The following is an 18,081-nucleotide window of genomic DNA, read 5'->3' as shown; positions in this document are numbered from 1 at the left end:
AGGGGTAGGACCTGACCACGGGCATTTAACAAGCCCTGCAAGGTTCTGCTGAACACTAAAGTTTAAGAACCTCTGCTTTACTAGATACACATATTCTCTACCAGCAATTCTTCAGCGGGCCTCCTCCATGGAGAGTTAGTTTAATGCTTGGGATTTTGAACTATCTATGTACAGTACTTGGCCTTGAAATTTGATAGAAGATTGGAAAATATTATTTGAACCCTCTTTAAATATTAGGTTTGTTTGCCATTCTAAAGGATGAGAAAGAAGCCTTCCATGTTCATTGGCCTTTCAGAAATTTCCACCCAGGGGAGGAGGAATTTGCAAAACACTCTTCTAGAATTGGTAATTACTCTTGCAACCAAAAACTATACACGATTTTTACTTATTTCTCTTTCCCTGTAGCTGCAAGAGCCAAATACTGATCGACAACTTATTGAGACTTCTCCAGTCCTACAGAAACTTACTGAGTTTGAGGAAGCAATTGGAGTAATTTTTACTCATGTTCGGCTTCTGGCAAGAGCATTCACGTTGAGAACTGTGGGATTTAACCATCTGACCCTGTGAGTTAAAAGTACCCATGTCGTACCATTGTGACCATTTAAACTGACAGTCCCAAACCATTGGGACTTCATCCATATTTCTAGGAAATTGTGAGATGGATACTAGCCAGACAGTGGCGTGGACCAGGGGATATGCTCCAATCCAGTTACTTTTGGTTTCATGTCATGCATCTGATTTTTCCATTAAGTATAAGAGAAGTGTGAAGGGAGTAAACATTTTTTCTGTAAAGGGACAGATATTAAATATTTGGGGCTTTAGAGGCCATGTGGTCTCTGTCTCAGTGATTAGATTCTGCCATAGTAGCATAAAAGCAGCCATAGAAAAAATATAAGTGGATGAACATGCTGGGTCCCAGTTTAACTTTATTTACAGAAACAGGCTATGGGCTGAATTAGGCCCTCCAACCCTTGCTCTACATGAGTGATTTAAAGATGAGCTAGTATAATAAAGAGCATAACCAAAATGTTATTTCTTTGCATGCTGTTTTATATTCAATTTTTTGTCAAATCAAATATCCGCAACTCTCTTTAAACTGTAAAGATTAAAGAATCTTGTCATAGTTTTTAAGCATTCTTAAACTAGATTCCAGATTTGATTAATGGAGAATATACAGGGGTGGGCAAAAGTAGGCCAGCTGTTCATATGGGAAAATACAAAATAATAAATAATAATACAACAATAAACTCTGTTTTGCATACTCACAACTCGAAACCTACTTTTGCCACCCCATATTTCAATTAAAGAGATAAATTTTAGTAAAGAAAATTCTTGGACCTTTTTGCTTTGTTTTGTCTATATAGAGATTGTCTGTGCAAGATTGTTGTCTGTACTGTACTTTATCTTTCAATTGATACTCCCCAGCTTCTGATCAGGCACTATATACCAGTCTTTATGTTAGCAGTTGTTCAGTCTTTAGATAGTATTCACTTTACTCTTTTTTGAAACTCAACCTATATAGACTTAGACCTCTTCTCAACTTCAGGTCTTAGGAAATTGTATTTAGTTTTGTGCTTTAAAGCAAGATAAACAAATACATTGGCTTTTAAAATATTGTCGTTTTAAAAAATTCTGGTTGTTTTGAAATCCTAATTGGCCCCTTTACATTGATGTTTCTTTATTCAGAGGCCACAACCAGAGGATGGAATTCCTGGGCGACTCCATAATGCAGCTGGTAGCCACAGAGTACTTATTCATTCATTTCCCAGATCATCATGAAGGACACTTAACTGTGAGTTTGTATTAAGTCATTCCCTCCAATAAGATTGCTTTAATAGAAGGTTAGAAGAGCCAAATATCTAGTTATGTAATTGATGACTTAGTTCTTGGTGGCTTTAGCATGCATATCATATGTTTTTATTCATTTCTTTATGCAAATTGTGTACAAAGCAATATATGGTAAGAACTTACTTTATACTTTTTCATTTAGTGATTACTTTGTGCAAGACATTGAGCTAGGCTTCATGGGGGGAGCAAATATTAGTTGACACCTACTCCACCCATAAAGAGTTTAAAAACTATTAGAAGTTAAAAATGTAAGTAAATAACTACAAATTCTATCTATCTATCTATCTATCTATCTATCTATCATCTGTCTATCGTGTGTATGTGTTTACACATACATAAAGTGTAAGTTATATAAATACAAGGGAGAACCATCTTAAATGTTTTAAAGAGGCATAGGTAAGCTGCTGGCTTGTCCTCTTTAGGAAAAGATCAGGTTTCTTTTGAGTATGGAGTTCTAAGAAAGCTTCATTGATAAGGTGATGTTTGAGTCTTTAAAGTTAGCTAGTATTTGGCCTTTGGAAGTTAGTGGGAAGAAATTTCTATACAAAGTCATTCCACACATTGGGAATGCCAAAACAAGTGCACAGCATGACAAATCAGAAGGCAGAGAGGCAACAGGGACTCAGCAGTTTGCTAGACCATGGTGGAATTGAAAGGGACTTACAGAAACAAGTTTAATTGATGGGCAAAGTGAAACAGTTCCCGTTCCTCTCACTTTTGTCTCATTTTATAATGTTTTATTGAGCTTTTTTTATTTGCTGTGTACTTTTACTCTGTAAAACTGATCAGTAATATAGCTGGAATGGTGAACAAACGTATCTGGAAGCCAGTCGTGATAGTCTCCAAAGCATAAGAAATAACTCTGGAATAGTCCCTCTAGAATTGGGCATTGAGAAAGCAAATACTTTATTGGGCAAAAGAAAAAGACAGTAGTCCCATCTTATCTGCGGTTTCACTTTTGCAGTTTCCATTTACCTGTGATCAAATTCCAATAAACTATTTGTAAGTTTTAAGTTGTGTGCAGTTCTGAGTAGTGTGATGAAATCCTGTGCCGTTCCACTCTTGCCCGGTATGTGAATCATTGCAAGCATGTCAAATATGCGACCCGCTGGCGTGAGTTTGACATGCTAGCAGATTCCTGCTGTGTATGCTACCTGTCCTCTCTTCCTCTCTTTCTCTCTAATTTTTCTATTTTATTATTAGTCATTATTGTTAGTCTCTTACTATGCCTACTGTATAAATTCAACTTTATATAGGAAAACATAGTATATGTAGGTTTTGGTATTTTTGCAGTTTGAGGCATCCAGTGGGGATCTTGGAAAGTATCCCCCTTGGAAGAGGGAGGCTTGCAGTAGCAGTGCACTATAATGCACACTCTCTTTTTTATTATGCTTGAAGCAGATAACAAGTCTTTTGTACTTTGCATTCCTACAAATTTTATGCATGTTTTGCTTTGAATAGAATTGGATCTTATCTCTGCAACCATGAACCCTGGAAATAGTTTATATGAGACACAAATATTAGAATTAGAGAGACTATGGTGATTTGCTATGTTTAAATGTGATTTTTCTCAGCAGAATTTCTAAGCCCAACAAAATACAGTCCTTTCACTCACTCACCTGATGAATATTTATTATTGTGCTTCGACCATACCCCTTGAATCATTATATGAGAAATACGCAGTACTGTTATTTTAAATTTAATTTAAAAGGCACAGTTTGATTACCAGAGTTAACTGCTTTTGGATGGAAAAGAAATTGTTTTCCTCTTGAGTTAATATTAAAACCTTAAGAACATATAAGCATATATCAGAAATAAATTAGTGTCTAGAATCTTGCTCTGTGTTAGGGAATCAATAAGTGCTCCTTCAGTATATTCCATTAGGGAATAGACTTTGTAGCTGTCAGAATATCTGGTTGGTCTGAGAAATGGCCAAACCAAACCAAATGGCTTGAAGTAGTAATTCATTTTATGGCCATATAGAGACCACTGTTGAAAATGTGTGACTTAAGTATACACATTCACCGCTGTATTCACACAAGTTATTTATGAACTCTAGGATTTTGTGGAGGTGGGATATTGTAGATCAGTAAGTTCACTGCTTCCCGTCTTAGTCACTGCATACACACCTCCATACCCCTACCCCAGCATTGAAACCAAAACTCAGAAAGTTGTTCTGTCCAAGGTCTGGATAAAAATAAAACCAGGACTATGATAGTAACTCTGGTTTTGTATTTTTTCCAAAATCATTTCAATACCATAACTGTAGTTTTATTCAAAATGTGTTCATCAGCCTTGCTGTCTTAAAATGACAGTTTTTGGATAGCTTATTAGAAAGATGTTAACAAATGGCAAAATTATTATATATATAATGGTTTTTATTAACTATATTCACAGAAAGCATTGATAAAAGTCAATAGGACTAACAGATCTGCTGGCAAAACAAAGATGATCTATCATCAGTTAAACACATATTTCAAAAGATACTAACTCAGTGGTGAGAGTGCTTGCTTCCTCCCTCCGGGAAGCACTGTCTCGCATTGGCTTCTGTCACACTGTACTTTCTTGGGTTTCCTCTCACCTCTTTAGCTACTGTTTCTTAGCCTGTTCTTCTGTCTGCAGCCCGTTCTGCTTCCAGCCCTTGCTTCAGTTCCATCAGATGCCGGTTCTGACGGGACTTCTGGATTCCGGGACGCTTTCCCCGGTGGCCCCCAGTCAAAACCTCACGTGCTTTCCTTCCTGGTGCTTGTTTCAGTTTGCCTGTCCCACTAACCTGCAAGTTCCGCGAGAGCATGTTTTTATGTACTACTGTATGCCCAGCAGGGCCCGGCATACGGTCGGTCCCTGTACATATTTGATGAAGACGTAAGTGATAGAGAAGGAAGTGGAAGTGGCACTGGAGGGAAGTGGCCATTGTTTCATGTTTCAGGAAAGAAGCTGAAAACTTATTTAGGAATGTCTAAAGGTTAAAATTAATTAAAAATTGTGGGGGATTATTTGTTACAGTTGAATTTCTTGGAGGGTGATGGCAAAATGTTCATTATTATGATTAAAGAACACACAGCCAGTAATTCGCACTGAGAGGCATTAGTTAGCTTTGAGCCATTGCCTTGCACATTGGTTTTACAGTGAATAAGGACAGTTGAGCAAATGAAATCATGGTTTTCAGGTTTTGAATGCTGATGGGGAAAAACATAGTGTTTTACAAGTTCAAGTCAAAATGGCCTCTTGGGGAGGAACATTGGGCTTATGTAATTGTTCTAGGAGGACCGAATTTGATTGGAATGTAGAAGGAAGTGGTTCTAATTCATAGACTGAAGTTTTTGTTTTTTTGGGTAGAACCTACCCAGTAGAGTAAGGGTAAGTATAGTAAGAGGGACACAAAGAGCATTTACTCAGACCAAAATGCCTGTCTTCCCACATTTTCAGGTTTTAACTTTTCAAGTTTTAATTCTTTCATTCTTCTCAACCTTTACTCTAAGATACTGAGCTAAAAATAGTTGCTAACCCCATGCCTACTATGGTCGTGTGCACTAGCAAGATGAACTTGCAGAATTTTTTCTTTTTAGTGGAATAACTTGGGAGAATGAGAAAGCAAGGATTACAAATAAAAAGCTTGAAAACCGGTGATCTAATCCCCTCCTGCCACCTCCAGAGCACTAAGCATAAATCATTCAGACAAACGGTACCCTATCCACAAGATCTCCTTGAGAGGATAGATTCCACAGCCTCCTGGGTGAAAATTTCTGTCACTGGTATTATTTGCCTTCTGCATCCTGCCTGCTCGCATTTGTGTACCTTTTCTTTAGTTACCACGGGAAATGAAGAGCATCTGGCGACACTCCTAGTGTAATAGACCTGTGCGGCACATCCCTGTCACTTCTAATGATATATTCGGCTTTCACCCCATGCTCTCGTATTAAAGTCCTCCAAATAGTAATCACAGTCTACTTATTTCACACCAGGTGGCCCTCTGGTAGCTCGTGTCCCACAGCTGTGGGTTCCTCTTCAGCATCGAGAACCGAGAGAGTGGTTGAAGGAGGAATGCCAATATGGTTTTTTTATTTGTTTTAAACCAATAAACCTTTTCCTCATTAAAATTTAAGGTTTAAACTAATTATAAAAGACTGCTGTGCTGAGATAATAGAAAACATCCTGAATTCTCAGAAACAGAGTTTGAGATTTGGGATATTTATTTGGGTCCCTGCCAGTGCATCAGGAACTCAGCAGTTTTTTTCTCAGCTTTACAGAGAGCCCGGACAACAGCTTTCTTCATGTTTTCTGGTGATTTCAAATAAAATTAATTTTGCGGGGGAGGGCGGCAGTTGGTTAAAAAGGAAGACAGCTTAGCATTTGGCAAAATGGAGAGCTTTGGAGACAGTGAGTGGATAGGTATACAGAACATTCTACAGAAGACAAATTCACAAGGATTCCTACAACTTCCTATAACCTTTTTGCTATAACCAGAGAGGAAGCATATCTTACCTAATGATGATGCTGTTATGGATAACAGCGGCAGCAAACATTGCTGGGTGTTTATTATGTGCTGGTCCTTGTACTTGGATTGTATATTCGTTCACTCGAATCCTCATTACCACCCCGTGTGGCAGGTGCTACTTCCCCCATTAAATAGATGCAGAAACCGAGCCTTAGAGAGAGATGGGAACTTACACAGGGTCACTTAGCCAGGAAGCGGTAGGGCCACAGTTTGAACCCAGGCAGCCTGGCGCCGAGTCTTACTTTTTACTGCATATCTAACAGGAGGCAGTGTTTGCAAAATAGTCTTGATAGCTATCGCATGCCCAATTGGGTGCTTAATGTTTGTTTTCTAAACTTCTGCTAAAAAGTGAAAAACAGATATTTATAGCATCAACATCTGCAGGCTTTCTAACCTCATGTCTTGCCCCCTTCATATTCATCCACCCCTTCAAAAATCATCTCTCTGAAATAAAAAAAGTCTTTGCCACTGCTCCCTTTTGACACCTTTGGGGATTCCTCCCCAAAGCAGGAAAGTACAGAGTTCTTTATATCACCCACAAGGCCCTCTCTGCCCAGAGGCTGGCCAGCCTCACCTGTGTTAGCTCTCCTGCACTCGGTCCTGGCTTCTCCTCCACTTCCAGCCAGTAATCACCCTGCTGTGTCATGGTCCCCAGAGCTGTTCCCTCTTCCTGGAAAACCCTTCCCCACTGTCTCGTCCATCCAGGCTGCTGTATCAAAATACCACAGACTGGGTGGCTCATGAACAGTAATTGGTTGCTCACATTTCTGGAGGCCGCAAGTCCAAGGTCACAGTACCCACATGGTCAGGTGAGGGCCCTCTCCCGAGTGCAGACTTTCATTGTATACTAACGTGGAGGAAGCGGCTGGAGAGTTCTTTGGGGCTTCGTTTATAAGGGCATTAATCCCATTCATGAGGCCTGCACCCTGGTGACCTAATCACCTCCTAAAGGCCCCGATACCATCATCTTTAGGGGTTAGGATTTCAACATACGCATTTTAGGGGGACACAGAGATTCAGACCACAGCACCCACTCTCCTGGCAGACTCATTCTTTTTCGGTTCTGACTCAATATTAGTCAGAATCCAGCTACATGAAAAAAATTTTAAATGCATATGTTCAGGTCACATCCCCAGAAATTCGAATTCCTTGGTTCTTGGAAGAGGTCTGAGCACCATGTCTCAAAAGTGCCTGATGGAACAGTCAGTGAGCCTCTGAAACGTTTGTACCCGGGCAGGCCCTCCAGGGGCTGGTGCTGTCACCGCAGCTTCCACGGCGTGTCGCAGTGGCCAGTCTGTGTGTTGGTTCCTCAGAGGTTAGCATTCCCCAGAGGGCAGCCTGGGTGTCTGATCGTCTCGTGGGCCTCAGCTCTCAGCACAGGGCGTAGCCTAGCCTCGGCCTCCACACAGCACGCTGCGCTGCCATGACCTCTGGGGGTGTTCTGCCTTGCGGTCCCCTTGATCCCACTGGTTGGCAAGCAGCACGGTTCATTAGGAAGCAGAGTCCAGCAAAGGCCAAGGGTGCAAGTTGTCATTTAAAGTATTGCCTGCCATTCAGACTTTTTGTGTAGGTAAAGCGTGAGGTCTTACCTCTTTTCAACTCATCTAAATTTGTACTGACTCTAAAAATATGGGTGACTTACAGCTTCCTCCCCACCTCCCCCCCAATGACTTAGTTCAGGCTCTGAGTCTTGACAAAAGATCTCACTTTCTGCTGGCCATCCTGCTGCTTTGAGACCTGTCAGGGTGTATTTTAAATAAAATCCGAGCATTCCTGTATCATCTTCACTGCTTTCTTCCTTCCCTGCAGACAGCGTTGCTGCACAGCACTGGGTGGGCCCTATGCTGGCAGGTGGCCATGGGGGCCCGGTGATCGGTGCTCATGTGTGCATCAGGCTTGTTGATTCTGAGGCATGGAATCTCCCTATTTCGGCCTAAATAAGAGTTTTCTCCTCTCAGCAAACTCACATATTGAGAGAGAACCCGACTTGCTCAGCTTTGCCATATTTTCAAAATAGCCCTCCTACTCCCCCAGGGCCTCTGCTTGGAGAACCCTGCCCCTGCCAGTAGAAATCCAAACCAAAAAGGATGTCTCCCTGCCGGCTCAATTATTCTGTAATTACAAGATATTAGGCTGGTGGACTCCCTTATTGGTTGGGTCTCCTATTAATGTTATGTGCTAGGCCTTTTTAATTTTGAGCTTCTCCGTGGATATTAGTTTTAATGAAACACTATATTGAAGAAAAGAGTTGGGAGAAATAGGAGAAGGATGGGAGCAAATACAAGCGAAGAATAAATAGTCTGTAACTCAACAGCAAGCATGGCTTATGAAGATCAAGTTGTAATTCTGCTTCATGAATCATTGTCAGACAAATTAAGAACATATTGTTTCTTATTTATCTATTGTCAAGGATGCAATCTCAAGCATTGAGAATAAATCCAGATTTTCATAAGCTTAGTTGACACGATGGAGCCACAGAGCATAAAACTTGCATCTAATAAAGTGGGATTTGGAGCGGGGCGGGGGGATGATATAAAACCAGTCCCGCTCTCAGCTGCTTCCTGCTGGCTCCTTGGCCCTGGTGCCAGGGGTGTTTCTAAACAGCGAGGAATTGTAACAGACTAAGAATTTGTTATATCTGTTGATAGAAAAGTCCTAGCTATTGATACATTATTCCCCCAAATCTGAGAGATTGGGGACACTTATTTTCAGATTTGCTGGGTGGGTTCCCATCTTTGTATCTACCCCTCCTGCCATGTGTCTCCCTCCCCTCTCCCCCTAGAATGAGTGGTTAGTGAGTGTTAAAATCCCAAACCAGGCATGTTTTATGGGCACCTCTCCCATGGGTTGGTTGCGTAATTTTCACGCACTGCTTAGTGTTACTACTTGGATAGTAATAGAGGACTCTAGTTCACTGAAATTCTTCATAGAAATTTTTGTTTTGAGTTCCTGAAGTTAAACTATGAAAATTATATTTTCACCTGATTACAGATATAGGGTCTCAGTTTGAAAAACTGTAACTCAGGATATGTAGTAGTAACCTTTAAAATAATAAAAGTAAAGATGTAGTAAATAATTTAAATATTTTAAATAGTACTTACTAAATCATCACTTCCCCAAATACTGTAATAACGAAATTAGCATTAGTGCCACAAAACTCGAGGCTTACTTTAGACTTTTTAAAAATGCTCTTTTAAAACTAATGCTCCGTGGTAGAAAGCAAGTGGAGTTTGCTGGGTGGGAGGCGGATTGTATGACTTGATTGCAAAGGACCACAGGGAACTTGTTTGGGGTGATGGAACCATAGAAGGTTGTCAAAACTCATCTGACTGTACTTAAATGGTGAGTTTTATTGTATGTAAATTATACTTCAGTAAAGTTGATTTTAAATAATTTTAATGCTCCTTCGTTTAATAGCATTACACTTAATGGAAGCTATGACCTTTAAAATAGTACAGCATACCCAGCAACACTGGCCACTGCAACTAAACAACCAAATGAGCTATTTAAATGTCAGTCAGGCAAAGTCCTGGAGTAGAGGGAGCTATTAGGGAGAAGTTCGGAGTGTATGGAGTTTGTCACTGCTGCTGGGGTGTGTGGCGGGGTGGGGGCGGGGGGGTGCCTGAAGACTTAAATAGTCACTTCCTCTGTCGGTCTCAGGCTGCTTGGTCCCAACACCAGGAGCAAGAAAGACACCAGAAGTGAAATGGTTTCTAACTGCACCTCCGTTCCTTTTGGCCAGTTGCTGCGAAGCTCTCTGGTGAATAACAGGACCCAAGCCAAGGTGGCGGAGGAGCTGGGCATGCAGGAGTACGCCATCACCAACGACAAGACCAAGAGGCCCGTGGCCCTGAGGACCAAGACACTGGCAGACCTTTTGGAATGTGAGTCCTACAGCAGGAAGCTGTTTGAACCTGCAAATTCGAAGTTGAAATCAAAAGGACCAACATTCATCTTCCTTTTTCTCATTATTATTATGTTCTGACTAAAGACACCTCTTTCCTATTTTAATTTGTATTTATGATTTCCTCCAAAGCTTATTTGAAGGAGAATAATTTGAAATTAAGACATTTGAATAATGCATTTTAAGTTCAGTCTGTGTTCAATGGTGCACCCCGCACCCCCCTCCACACCCCTTCACCCTAATGCTCAGCCACCACATCCCTGTGGGAAACAGTAACAGAATATGAAGATTGTAATAGTGAATCAGATTTTTTTTTGCCACCCAGCAGCCTTTATATAGGGTCATAGAAGAAAGAAAGATCATTTACTCACTAAATACTAAAACTAATAACCATTGTTTTATATGAGCTCAAAGCTCTATGGACAAATGTCATATTTTACACTTCCTGATATGGTCTGTTGGCATTATGAATAATCCTGTTATAGCTAACTAAAGGATTATACACATAACTTATTGTTTCTTTTTTTTTTTTTTTATTATTATTATTTTTTTTTAAATTAAATCTTTATTGTTCAGGTTACATTTGTTCCTCTTTTTTTCCCCCCCATAACTCCCCTCCTCCCAGTTCCCGCCCCACCCTCCGCCCTCACTCCCCACCCACTGTCCTCATCCATAGGTGCACGATTTTTGTCCAGTTTCTTCCCGCATCTCCCATTCCCCTTTCCCCGCCAAGAATAGGCAGTCCATTCCCTTTCTATGTCCCTGATTCATTATAATCACCAGCTCATTCTGTAAATCAGATTATTTATTCACTTGATTCTTAGATTCACTTGTTGATAGATGCATGTTTGTTGTTCACAATTTGTATCTTTACCTTTTTCTTCTTCCTCCTCTTAAAGGATACCTTTCAGCATTTCGTATAATACTGGTTTAGTGGTGATGAACTCCTTTAGCTTTTCCTTATCTGTGAAGCTCTTTATCTGACCTTCAATTCTGAATGATAGCTTTGCTGGATAAAGTATTCTTGGTTGTAGGTTCTTGGTATTCAGCACTTTGAATATTTCTTGCCATTCCCTTCTGGCCTGCAAAGTTTCTGATGAGAAATCAGCTGACAGTCGTATGGGTATTCCCTTGTAGGTAATTGCGACTCTTTCTCTTGCTGCTTTTAAGATTCTCTCTTTGTCTTTTGCTCTTGGCATTTTAATTATGATGTGTCTTGGTGTGGTCCTCTTTGGATTCCTTTTGTTTGGGGTTCTCTGCGCTTCTTGGACCTGTAAATCCATTTCTTTCACCAGGTGGGGGAAGTTTTCTGCCATTATTTCTTCAAATAGGTTTTCAATTTCTTGCTCTCTCTCATCTTCTGGCACCCCTATTATTCTGATGTTGGTACGCTTGAAGCTGTCCCAGAGGCTCCTTACACTATCTTCGTATTTTCGGATTCTTTTTTCATTTTGCTTTTCCGGTTGGGGGTTTTTTGCTTCTTCGCATTTCAGATCTTTGGCTTGATTCTTGCGCTCCTCTGGTCTGCTATTGGGTGTAATATTCTTTATTTCAGACCATGTATGCTTAATTTCTAGTTGTTTCTTTATCATAGCATCGAGGGTCTCATTAGTTTTCGTGAGGCTCTCCAGAAGTTTATTGCAAGCCCTCAAAATTGCGTTTTTTAGCTCTATATCCCCCATTTCTGTCATGTTTTTTTGTCTCCGCATTTTTTATGCTTTCTTGGTGCACCCCCTAGTGGTCTTTGTGCGCAGTCTTGTTCTAGTTGAGCCTTGATTGTTGTAGTTAATACTAGAGGGATTTGACCACCAGGCCGACTGGCTGTGTGAATCAGCTGTGTCTATTGTTTCTGATAATACTTAAAAATAAGTGGGCCATACCCTGAGCCTTGAAACTTTTTAATGTTAGTGTATTTTTGACAATGGGAATTATATACAGATATTAAAGTCTACTATTCAAAAGCTGCTCATTTACAAAGTGTAAAGGCAGTCTGACTAATGAACCTAAAAAAACTTGTTTTTCAATTAAAATAAAGTATCTTAAAGATTAAAATTATTAAACAATTAAGTTTAGAAGTTTAGAGAACATTTCCACTGGCTTTTTTTTTTTTTTTTTTTTAAGCTCAATGAAAGCTATTTTTATTCTTTTAAAAACTTGCCATTTGTTTACTTGGTTAAAGTAACTTTTAATGAAATTATCTTTGAGATCACCATTTATTAATGGAAAGTTAGATATATTGTTATAGTCATTAAGCCCAGTATTACATTTCTCTGTGTTTGAGCAGATTGAATCTATAAATTGTCTCATTTCTGTTCCTGAAATGTAGCTCAGACCTTTGTAAATGGGTGACCTCCTCAAGATTGGTGTTGAGAATGGCAGGCCGCAAGGATGTGCTCATTCTGGTGTCAGATCTGATCTTCAAGTTTTATTGATGTTAACACAGTTGTGTTTCCAGATATTATTCTTCCCCTGATGTACAATAGCATTTAGTCTATCATCTTAACTAACATAATTTAGTCCTTAGCCAAACTTAATTTGGTCTTTGTACCTCATGACTTTGCATCTTAATCACACACCTATATTGTTGCTTCTGATATTAGTGCTAAAGAGTTCTTGTTTAAAGAAAGATGAAATGGTAATTTCATCTTCCTGGTAGATGGCAGTGCATTGCATTTATTTTTAAATGTTCTCTTTTTCAGCATTTATTGCAGCATTGTACATTGACAAGGATTTGGAATATGTTCATACTTTCATGAATGTTTGTTTCTTTCCACGATTAAAAGTAAGCTCATATAAAATTTAAATTGGTTATATGTGTTACACATGGTGATCCCAAAACCATTACTAAATGCTCTTTGGGGACTTGCTACAGGAGTTCATTTTGAATCAGGATTGGAATGACCCCAAATCCCAGCTTCAGCAGTGTTGTCTGACACTTAGGACGGAAGGAAAAGAACCAGACATTCCTCTGTACAAGTGAGTACTCTCGGCCCACAGGCCATCCGTTCCGGGAGCTTAGAGATGATGCTCTGGTTGTGTGGAGGGAAAACTAGTCACTGTGGGTGACTGTGATCAGGGCCCCAGATTGAGACTTCTTAACTCGCACTCGGCCCAACACTGAAACTCTTTGGGTCTCTCAGTCTTACAGCTCGAAGTAAGTGGGTCACATTTGATTATCTAAGCTTTTCCCATCTCTATAATGGTGTTAGAACTACTCCCTGTGAGGAAGACATATGAAGGTTAGGAGACTGAGATAAGAGCAATTCAGATGAAATAGTTGTTAGATACATTTTTGTATCTTTATTAAAAAAAATATATATATATATATTATTGATTTCAGAGAGGAAATTAAAAAAAAATATATATATATTATTCATTTCAGAGAGGAAGGGAGAGGGAGAGAGAGAAAACATCAATGATGAGACAGAATCATTGATTGGCTGCCTCCTGCATGCCCCCTATTGGGGATTGAACCCACAACCTGGGCATGTGCCCTGACCAGGAATCGAACCATGACCTCCTGGTTCATAGGTCAATGGTCAACCACAGGCCAGGCTGTCTTCTTATTTCTTGTAACCTCTGCTGTGTGACTGGATTGGAAGATTGTGTCTGCTTAATTAGTAACAGGACTTGAGTGTCCCTGTCCACCTCCTTGCAGCCTGTCAGCCTCTCCCTGTGGCCTGACAGATTCGCTCTCTTAGGCCGTCACTGTAAGAAGCGGGCAGTTCTCATTGCTGCTGTTATTCAAATATTTGGAACTTTTCTTCTCAGAATGTGTATCAAAAGCTGCCATGTACTTTAGAATATCGTTAGTGACAAATCTTTATTCTTTGAGTGATAACCAGAAATTCAATAGGAATGCGGGGCACTATACACAGAACCCCGGCTTTGATGAAAACAGCAGGTTTGACTCAGAAGCCGAGTAATTATCTTGAGGCGCTCACACGTTGATTCAGAAGGTGATTTCAAAGAGGAATTACAAAAAGGAAGAATTATCCAAATAGGTGGGGTGCCTCCCAAAGCGTTATCTGGATGCGCGTTTTTGAGGATATAAAAACCCAGTCCCAGTACTGGCTCACCGCTTGTCTATACACACAAGGTTGCGGGCACACACACTTGTGTGATTATTCCATATGGAATAGAAGCCCCCTTGCCTCCGACCTTTTCCAACTTCCGAAAACTCAAGAAAAAACACCAAGTGGCAACAGGGAATTTTAAATCCTTTTATATGTTGTTATTTAACAGTCACAACCCAATATAGGCTTTCTCCCTAAAAGAAAAACAGGCCAGGAGAAATTTGTGTCACCCACAGAAAGCTACTATACATTGTCCCAAGAAACTGTCACTGCTAAACAATGTTTCCTTTATTGGAGAAAAAAAACTCCTAGTGTTTAGAAATAGTACTTTCATACGTGCCTAATAAGCATAATGAGTATCCCAACTGTATAACATGAAAGGCTCCGAGTCTTTCCTCATCAAAGTGATAATTAAAGTTGAAGAAACAAACTGGGGAAGATAAACTTCCAGTGGCGCAGGCATGATTACTGTAATAAGTGCTACCTTGCAGCCGCCGCGTGCTTTCATCCCACGGAGATGTAAACACACAGGAAATGACGGCTCCTTTCTCATAAGTCCCCAGTGAAAGCCCAGGTGAGCTTGTCCCTCATCGAGATGAAGGGCTTGTTTAACATAGTTTTTCCAAGATTAACGGGTCCGTTCCATTTTCTTTTGTCGGCTACTTTTAATTTCCCTTTTCCACAAAGTTATCAGTTTCCCCGCATTTGAGATCTGCACCACGTCATTAAAATGCAGAGTACCTAGAGTTTTGTTTTTTGGCACTTGTGCGCTCAGCATTATAGCATGCCTCTGAAATGATCTCGGATGTTTCAGAAATTAAATACATTTTCCGATCTTTCAGATAGGATAAGAGACATCAGGAAGAGTCCATAAAGGATGTGAAACCATTCAGACGTGGCTTGAGGTGTATTACCCAGATACTTACTGTTTTAAGCTGTGCTGAGCACTGAACAATGAACAGACCAATATGGTTCCCTTTTCACTGAGAAAAGTTCATTTTATGATACTTATGATATGCAGGTTTCGACATTGCTTAAAACTATTTTCCGCCTCACTGTTAGCCTTCAGATACTATTTATGATTTATACTATTTATACTTTAGGGGGAAATGTATACAAATCCGTGTTAGAATTTTTTAAATTTCCTATTTCAAAAGCTCTCTATATTTGTCAAGCTTAGCAAATACAAAATTTACTCCTTTAATTTTCGTATTACTTTTTCCTTCCTCTGTGTAAGCAATAAGTACATGTTTTTCTTGGAGTTACATATTAGCAATAACAACTAAATAACACTTTCCCATAATTGATCTTCTTCCCTTTCCCTCTCAGGACTCTGCAAACGGTGGGGCCATCCCACGCTAGAACCTACACGGTGGCTGTTTACTTCAAGGGAGAAAGAATAGGCTGTGGGAAGGGACCAAGGTAGGAGAAGCTGCTTTTAATCTCTTCACATGAGAAGTCCCTGCTTGGCATTTTCAAACTCTGCAGTCTGTCTTGTTTAAATTAGAGTATAGAGCAGTGATGGCGAACCTATGACATGCATGTCAGAGGTGACACGCGAACTCATTTTTTTGGTTGATTTTTCTTTGTTAAATGGCATTTAAATATATAAAATAAATATCAAAAATATAAGTCTTTGTTTTACTATGGTTGCAAATATCAAAAAATTTCTATATGTGACACGGCACCAGAGTTAAGTTAGGGTTTTTCAAAATGCTGACACGCCGAGCTCAAAAGGTTCGCCATCACTGGTATAGAATGTTCGAGGGTAATAAAGTGAATCTCAAGGATTAATGTCTCCACCAAGCCCAGCCCCCAAACTTGAGCATCTGCCTTGGATGTTGGAAATGCCATTGCTGAAGGGGCTTTGGCTACCTTGAGAAAACCACATTATCTGGTGCACAGGTCAGGGCTGTTCTGTTTTAGTTGCCCAACAGAGAACCCCACGTTGCTGCAAGCACTTTAAGAAATGTCCTGTGTGACGTCATTAGGCATTTGACCTCTTAGTGCCACTCGAGCTTTGTGGAAATGCTAATGTCTTCAGGTGAAAAGAATTTTGTGTATTATCACCTTTCTTTGAACCCTCTAATCTATGTGTTAAACTGAGAAGTGATTAGAAGTCTGTCTATACCTATATTTTTTACTCTTTGCCTCTTTAAGCTTTACACTGAGGATATTCAAATTTAAGTAGGAAATACTTCAAGTGTAATATAAATGGAAGGCATTTTACTGCAGTATTAAAAGTGTGGAACGAGTAACTTAAACAGGCTTGAGCAAATAAATGATATTTCTGCATGCCCTTGTGTATATTCCTATCTGCAGTTCAGTATGTGACAGTAGAAGTAATCAGATAAATTTTATGTGCCAAACATGAAAATCAGCCTGAATAATGTGTAGCCATACCATTTGTTTTTGAAAAAAAAACTCTTTAAATTAAAGTGCACCTTACCTATATTTGATTTAACAGTATCCAGCAAGCGGAAATGGGAGCAGCAATGGATGCACTTGAAAAATGTAAGCCTATCTCTTTTTCTATAATTATATGTTCATAATGTAATGAGTGTTTTATGGGAGGAAAATGGGAAAATAGAAAAATGGTAAGTACTGATAAAATGTGATCTTCTTTTCTTCATAATTAGTCTTCACAGAGAGTGCAGTAGAATGTGAGATATGTATAAATGGGCTTATAATTTTATAAAAGTGCCCCTGAATGCCTTTTGATGTTCATTTTCCTTTTTTGCATAGAGTCACACTCTCAGCCAGGTACCCCATGTGAACAACCTAACGTATTTCTTTCCATAGATTTCTAAAATCTTACACATGCAAAGGATTTTTCCTTTTAGTTTTTGGCCATTGTTTTATGGAAATGGGATATCTACATACTTACGTGCATCGTTCTTTTCTTGCTCATTTTGGGCAGCCTTGCCGGGTATAGTGGCTTCAGTTTGCATTATAGTTCATGCTGTAAATGTACCATAGTTTATTCAGGTTTTCATTATTTTGTTATTGGTGGACACTTTGTTTCTGGTTTTTCACCACTGTCGACAGTAAATATGTATATACTCATGCTTTTAGTTCTGTGGGAGAGATTTCCCAGAGTGGGATGGCTGGATTGAAGAAACTTCAATTACATAATTGGCCATGTATGGAACTGCATAGTCTTTTGTAAATTGAAGGTTTAAGTGCAAGAAATTTTTCTTCTGAGGTGTATTGTGCTGCACAGCAGAACCTGTGGCAAAACATGACAAAGCTATTCGATTATGCTTCAAGCTCGATTATGCTTCAAGTACCAGCTGAAGGTGGGAGAGAGCAGAGTGCAGGAAGCTGACAGTGAAGAGGCCCAGATTCTCAGCCATGGGGGATTCCAGGAAGGGCAGGGGGCCAGCAGCGTGGGAACCCAGCGTGGGAACCTAGGCAAGGGGAGCAGGGAGGAGGCAGTGGGGTGGAAGCTGGTGTTACCGTGTCCAGTGATCATGGGATCTTCACTGAGAGTTTCAGTTGACTGGTGGGGAACTTTTACATCTAACCTATATTGTACAACCTAATATGCAAATCGACCGAACAGTGGAACAACTGGTTGCTATGACACGCACTGACCACCAGGGGGCAGACACTCAAAACAGGAGCTGCCCCCTGTTGGTCAGTGCTCTCCCACAGGGGGAGCGCCGCTCAGCCAGAAGCTGCCAAAAGCCAGGCTCATGGCTGGCAAGCGTAGCTGTGGTACTGGGAGCCTCTGCCACCACAGCAGAGGAGCT

The 18,081-nt window shown here is 40.1% G+C and overlaps 1 protein-coding gene across 2 annotated transcripts in view; it reads left to right on the top strand.

Moving 5' to 3' along the window:
* The window catches only part of DROSHA (drosha, ribonuclease type III), a 111,488-nt gene that overhangs the window by 90,407 nt on the left and 3,000 nt on the right, over window positions 1-18,081 (top strand). For both annotated transcript variants that reach the window (XM_005858113.2, XM_014548481.1), the window contains exons 25-31: window positions 406-563; window positions 1,687-1,792; window positions 10,089-10,230; window positions 12,950-13,032; window positions 13,123-13,226; window positions 15,656-15,748; window positions 16,794-16,840. In XM_005858113.2, the coding sequence (XP_005858175.2) occupies window positions 406-563; window positions 1,687-1,792; window positions 10,089-10,230; window positions 12,950-13,032; window positions 13,123-13,226; window positions 15,656-15,748; window positions 16,794-16,840 (733 nt within the window). The remainder of the gene's footprint in view (window positions 1-405; window positions 564-1,686; window positions 1,793-10,088; window positions 10,231-12,949; window positions 13,033-13,122; window positions 13,227-15,655; window positions 15,749-16,793; window positions 16,841-18,081) is intronic.

This window comes from Myotis brandtii, unplaced genomic scaffold (genome assembly GCF_000412655.1).
Source record: "Myotis brandtii unplaced genomic scaffold, ASM41265v1 scaffold115, whole genome shotgun sequence".
NCBI classification, from domain to species: Eukaryota; Metazoa; Chordata; class Mammalia; order Chiroptera; family Vespertilionidae; genus Myotis; species Myotis brandtii.
The sequence above is the reverse complement of the archived record's forward strand: the minus strand, read 5'-3'. Positions and strand labels throughout refer to the sequence as shown.